The 6,087-nt window shown below is 41.7% G+C and overlaps 1 protein-coding gene across 2 annotated transcripts in view; it reads left to right on the plus strand.

The window, feature by feature from the left end:
• Nucleotides 1-2,983, plus strand: part of naa35 (N-alpha-acetyltransferase 35, NatC auxiliary subunit) — a 14,716-nt gene extending 11,733 nt beyond the window's left edge. The window contains exons 16-23 of one of the 2 annotated variants that reach the window (XM_008336691.3): nucleotides 571-669; nucleotides 867-1,045; nucleotides 1,134-1,270; nucleotides 1,395-1,462; nucleotides 1,544-1,684; nucleotides 1,783-1,905; nucleotides 2,181-2,261; nucleotides 2,723-2,983. In XM_008336691.3, the coding sequence (XP_008334913.1) occupies nucleotides 571-669; nucleotides 867-1,045; nucleotides 1,134-1,270; nucleotides 1,395-1,462; nucleotides 1,544-1,684; nucleotides 1,783-1,905; nucleotides 2,181-2,261; nucleotides 2,723-2,782 (888 nt within the window). In that variant the 3' untranslated portion in view covers nucleotides 2,783-2,983. Of the gene's footprint in view, nucleotides 1-570; nucleotides 670-866; nucleotides 1,046-1,133; nucleotides 1,271-1,394; nucleotides 1,463-1,543; nucleotides 1,685-1,782; nucleotides 1,906-2,180; nucleotides 2,262-2,722 lie in introns of those variants that run through there. The other variant, XR_003048897.1, reaches the window with a different exon arrangement.
• The last annotated feature ends 3,104 nt before the right edge of the window (nucleotides 2,984-6,087 follow it).

Below are 6,087 nucleotides of genomic sequence, written 5' to 3' on the forward strand. Positions count from 1 at the left end.
AGTGTCAGCTAAGGTGAAGGGAAAGGTTTACAGGACGGTGGTGAGACCAGCCATGATGTATGGTTTAGAGACAGTAGCAATAGGCAGAAGACAGGAGGCGGAGCTGGAGATGGCAGAGTTAAAGATGCTAAGATTCTCTTTAGGAGTGACAAGAATGGACAGGGTCAGGAATGAGGTCATTAGAGGGACAACACAGACAGGAAGGTTTGGAGAAAAAGCTAGAGAAGCCAGATTGAGATGGTTTGGACATGTGCAGAGGAGGGACAGTGGATACATTGGTAAAAGAATGCAAGAGATGGAGCTACCAGGTAGGAGACAAAGAGGAAGTCCAAAGAGGAGATATATGGATGCAGTGAGGGAGGACATGCAGATAGTTGGAGTCAGAGTAGAAGATACAGAGAACAGGGAGAGATGGAAATCAACAATTTGCTGTGGCAACCACTGAAAAAGGGACAAAGCTGAAAGAAAAAGAAGAAGAAATGTGTGTGTATACGCACATATATTATAAGTATATATTGTGAGTATACTCACACACACATACAGTATGTATTGTTTATTTTCTCCCTACAGCCTTTCTGCAGTCTAATCCAGATCCATGGACACAACCGAGCTCGTCAAAGAGACAAACTCGGTCACATTCTCGAGGAGTTTGCCACACTGCAGGACGAGGTGACTCGTTACCTCCTCTGCTCCCCTTTATATTCATTTTATTAAGTTAAAGCAGGGGAAATATACTCACATTGTCTATCCTGAAACTTTCATGTATATTCAACAGAAAAGCTTATTTATTGAATATGATAATCAAGGCTTTGAAGGATCGTTTTCATTATCTCACCCCTTACTAAAACTTGCTCGTATGTCCACAGGCAGAAAAGGTGGACGCAGCGTTGCACAGTCTGCTGATGAAACTTGAGCCTCAGCGACAGCATCTAGCCTGTCTGGGTACGTGGATCCTTTATCATAACCTCAGGATTATGATCCAGTACCTGTTGAGTGGCTTTGAACTGGAGCTGTACAGCATGCATGAATACTACTACATCTACTGGTAAAGAGCCTACATTTATGTCGTATTTTTGCCATTACCCTAGGTTGATTTTAATTTTTTAGATTAACATGTTTCATTCTTATTCCAGGTACTTATCAGAATTCCTTTATGCATGGCTCATGTCCACTCTGAGCAGAGCTGACTCCTCTCAAATGGCAGAGGAGCGGATCCTGGAGGAGCAGTTGAAGGCGCGTAGCAGCAAAAAGACCAAGAAAAAAAAGAAAGGTACTTAATCTTGAGATAAATACTTTCAAAACTTCAATCCACCTCAAACATTAATCCAATATTATGTACATGTGGTATGTTTAAAGTTCTAGTAGAGAATGACACGTTTGTTATTTCTCTGTAGTTCGTCCTCTTAGCAAAGAAATTACCATGAGCCAGGCGTACCAGAACATGTGTGCTGGTATGTACAAGGTGAGGATTGTATTAATGAGCTCTCAACCATCTACTTTTGCACAAACTGACCCTTGTTCTCTATCTGTCTGTCTTCGTCAGACCATGGTAGCCTTGGATATGGATGGAAAAGTACATAAACCTCAGTTTGAGCTCGACAGTGAGCAGGTACGCTACGAGCATCGCTTCGTCCCATTTAACAGTGTTGTCACGCCGCCACCTGTGCACTACATTCAGTTTAAGGTAGCGTATTCATTCTTTTGTATTACCTCACAGTTTGTTCTTGTTCTTCTTAAGCATACAACACTATTTTATTGTGTTTTTTACTTGACCTAATCCAGGAAATGTCCGATCTGAAGAAGTACAATCCTCCTCCAGGCTCGGCCGACCTCTACCTAGCAGCCAGCAAACACTTTCAACAGGCAAAGCTTATTTTAGAAAACATAGCCAGTCCAGATCCTGAGGTGAGTTAAGGAAGCAACTGTAAAATCTGTGCTTCCTTGTTTTTAGTCTTAGTTTAGTGTCTTTAGTTTAACAATAGTTAAATAGTTCAATAATAATTGAGTCTCTTGCTGGTTTCAATTTCTAAAGCATGAAAGTGTTTACTTTCCCTTGTAGTAAATATTTGTTAAAAATAAACCTACAAGGTCCACGTTTTTTGCTCAATTAAAAAAAGATAAGTATCTGTTTTGATTTTTTTTTTCACTGTCAGTAATACTTTTCTAATAATTGTTAACAGGTAAACCGTATACTGAAGGTGGCCAAACCGAACATAGTGGTTATGAAGCTCCTGGCTGGAGGGCACAAGAAGGACACCAAAGTAAGGAGTACAGGAAATGAGGATTTCTTTTTTCTTCTTTTGTTGTTATTGCCCATTGTATGTTTGGGCAAGTTTTGGACAGAGGGGAGTGGAGGGACTTTTTAGGGAGTTGACATTACTTTTTGTTTTGTCCTGCAGCAGACAGCAGACCATTGGTGAAGGCAGGAAGTGCTCAACATGTTTAACATTATGAATAATCACAAGCAGACATACAGGCATAACTACAGGTTACAATTAATTACATCCCCACAGAAGCAGGAAGCAATATTAGATCTGATCTATATTTAAATTTATGCTCGAAAGCAGATAGGTGAAACAGCTTTTTGTACAAAAAGCAAAACATTTCCCTCCTTCTCTCTGTACTTGTGCTCTGGTTAACTGACTAACAGAATATTAACATCCACTGTGATTGCTTTGGCTAAATACAATATTAATTTTAACAACTGTTTCCCTGTTCTCAGGTACTCCCAGAGTTCGATTTCTCGGCTCATAAGTATTTCCCTGTGGTCAAGATCATCTGATTCCCATCTTTATCTGAGGATGTCTTTCTGTATTTGGTGAACCTCAAAGGAGTGCAAGTCCATTCTGCATTGTTTGTGTGTGAGCAAAGGCATAAAAGAACAGGCCAAATGGAAATGTTTACTGTCTGTCTCTAGAACACTTTTAGTGCTTGAAATAACGATGAATTGCATATCATGCATATTAAAACATGTTGTGAAACATTTCTGTGTACAGTTGTGTTCATTTAAATGAAAAGGTCAAATCTCAAAGTAATTGTGTATAACAGATGTGGTAAAACGTCTCTTACCTCATCTTTCTCAACCAGGCGTGTAGGAGAACGTGTGGTAGCCTTTTGTTATAATCAGTAGTAGTCTACTGATCGCTAATATAACAAGATTCAGATCCAACACAGCAGAGATTTATAGGAAGATAATCTCCTGTTGTTCAGGTCTAGGGTTTATAATTGTAGAAGGCAGCAAAATAAAATTGGCACATATGAGTACAACTTTATTTTATTTAGTACTAATAAGGAAGTGTATTTCTCCCACATAATGTGAAATACAACTGTACAGTAATTGTTAGTAAAACATTTTGCTGCAGATACTGATTCCCATTAAGCATCCTAAGGCATATCTAAAGGATAGTCAAGGGTTAAAACTTCTATATTAAAGTACTGTTGTTTATTCATTAGGTAAACTCATGGTCTTCATAATCCACTGCCTGTAGAAACAGATTTTGGCAATTGCAACTTTTTCTTCACATTTATCGAGAGGTGTGTTTAAAATAATTCCATGCAATTGAGAGCTATACTCCACAGCTGAGCCAGTATCATCCTGTGAGAGAAACAATAAATGTCGTGATCAGATAAGATTTTAGATTGCAAGTATGCAGATTAAACAAAAGCTTCTTAACGGTTCCCTTACATAGCAGACGTCCACTCTAGGCTTAAAGGCACACCAGGTTGCTTTGTTGTCCTCTTTACACAGAGTGACTTCTGTGTTAGCACACATCAAGTTGTTCTGGATTTTTCCATCTGACAATGAAAAAGTGTTTCGATATCAAATACACATTTAACAGTGGAACATAATTGTATTGTTTAAACAAGTGTGTTTTATCATGATTAATCGTGATTAATCCACTGCTTACCGATGATCACTTTAGAAAAAGTCTGATAACCCTAGTTAAACGTTATTACAGATAAGCTTTTTTTCAAAAATTGAGCATAACAGTTAGATAATAACATTTTTACGACAAGATGGTTTGACTAAAGTAAAGTAATGGCTAAAAGTCAGCCAGAAATATTACTCACCAACTGTTGTGTATCCCCAGCCTCCAATTGTCACTGGACTACTTTCACCTGGTTTGTTGCATTGAGCAGGGGGGAGAGAGATAGTAGGAAGTTTTGGGGGCACGTCATTCATCAGTCTGATGAGTGAGATGTCGTGCTCTTTTCCATTGTAAGTAAATTGTCGCTCTTTTTCGATGATTTGCTCCAAGTCTTTTTTTTAACCCTTTAAGGAAGGACTTCATTTTTGTTGACCTGTCGTTGTTCAAGCTAATCTTCACTTTAACTTTCCTGGGGAGTAGGGGGGAGCATCACAGGTCATTTTATTTTGTCTTTTTATACTGTATATATATGTAATTGAGTTAAATACTGAGGGATTGTTTAAATAACGTCCGTTCAGTTGCAGCGGTTACCTGGTCTTGTAGCAGTATTTAACGTAGAATGTTTTTAGACAAACATATGTCAAATAGGATAGGTCATTTAAATAAAAAAGTTGAAAATACGGGCTGGTGGTCTGCCTGCTGGGCATTGAAGCCTGACACACCTCCACCAGTGCCTTTGTGCTGGCGTGCTCATCTGAACACCTCCCTGGGCCCCACTAGTGCCTGAGTGTCACTAGTGGTGCCAACAAGGATGATTTCCTTGGTATGATCACGGGGTGGGGATTAGGGCTGTGGCAGGGGAATTATTGGGGGTCATCCTTATACTTACCTTCAGGGTAAGGGAAGGGGCTGAGGTAAGGGATGGGGTGTCTTACTGGACTATGGCTTTTCCTGATTAGCTGGTTGTTTTCTTTATATAATTTGACTATCTTATTGTAAGACACATCTTCAGTAGTGGACCTTGGCGTCATCACGCTGGGGTTGATCATGCCCCAGGGTGTGTTTTGTTAATTAATTACTATTAGAGTTGTAACTAGAGTCCTAACTTGATTGTAGCTAGATTTCTAACTTAGATTGATGGCCTTTTTCACACTAGAGTTACAGTTTATTATTTAGTTATGCCTATTGTGTTTACTATTGTGGGTAAATTTTTGTTGAAGTGAATGGGTCACACTTTGTTTGGCCCCCAACTCACCTCTTTCCCCCTGAGCCACAGCCAAAAGCTGCCCTTCTCTGCCTCTTCTGCCAGTTCCCTCATGGCTTTCCTGCGCCCTGCTCCTATGCATCCCATTTCACGGAGCAGGCGTACAGTTGAGGACTTGACGAAGCTGGGTCCTACTTCAACGGGGCACATGATGGTTTTCCAGCCAGCCTCTCTGCATTCTGCTGCCAAGTCTGCGTACTTTGCATGTTTCCGCTCGTTGGCAGCCTCCATGCCTTCCTCCCATGGGACGGTAAGCTCCACCATCAGAATGGTTCTGCGTGGTTCTGACCACATGATCAGATCTGGCGGGAGCAAAGTTTTCTGTGATCTCCCTGGGCAATTGGAGCTGCCTCCTCATCGACCACTCGCTGCCTGGTGAGAGTACTGTTGGTGTTACTCTCTGGCAAGGAAGGTTGGCGTTCTTTCCGGCCTTTGCAAACCGTATCAGAGGTCTTGCTGAGGTGGAAGGTCTGTTGTTGGCCTCCTGTCTGCATGACTCCGCCACCTCTGCCAGCTTCCTTAACACCAAGACATGACGCCACCTGTAGCGGCCTTGGGACAATGCTGTCTTACAGCCTGACAGGATATGCTGGAGGCTTGCATTGCCAGTGCTGCACAGAGCACAGGACTCTTCCACACCAAACCACAGGTGGAAATTTCTGGGACAAGGCAGGGTATCGTAGGACGACCTGATCAGGAAGCTGAGCCTGGCCTGGGGCATCTTCCACATATCAGTGCATGCCAGAGTCCTGTCTGTAACACCTTCCCATGACATCCAGCCTCCCTGTTGGCTTTGAGCCACCGCTTTGATTTTAACGCGTTCCAGCTCGGTCCTTGTCACCTCTGCCACCAGCATGGCTTTCTGCTCTTCAGTCTGCTGATCGCCCTTCCACCACTTCCTGGGCTTTCCACTTTCTCCTTGTTCGTACTTGGGGGGCAGCTGCTCTCACCAGT

This window comes from Cynoglossus semilaevis, chromosome Z (assembly GCF_000523025.1).
Source record: "Cynoglossus semilaevis isolate Cse_v1.0 chromosome Z, Cse_v1.0, whole genome shotgun sequence".
Lineage (NCBI taxonomy): Eukaryota > Metazoa > Chordata > Actinopteri > Pleuronectiformes > Cynoglossidae > Cynoglossus > Cynoglossus semilaevis.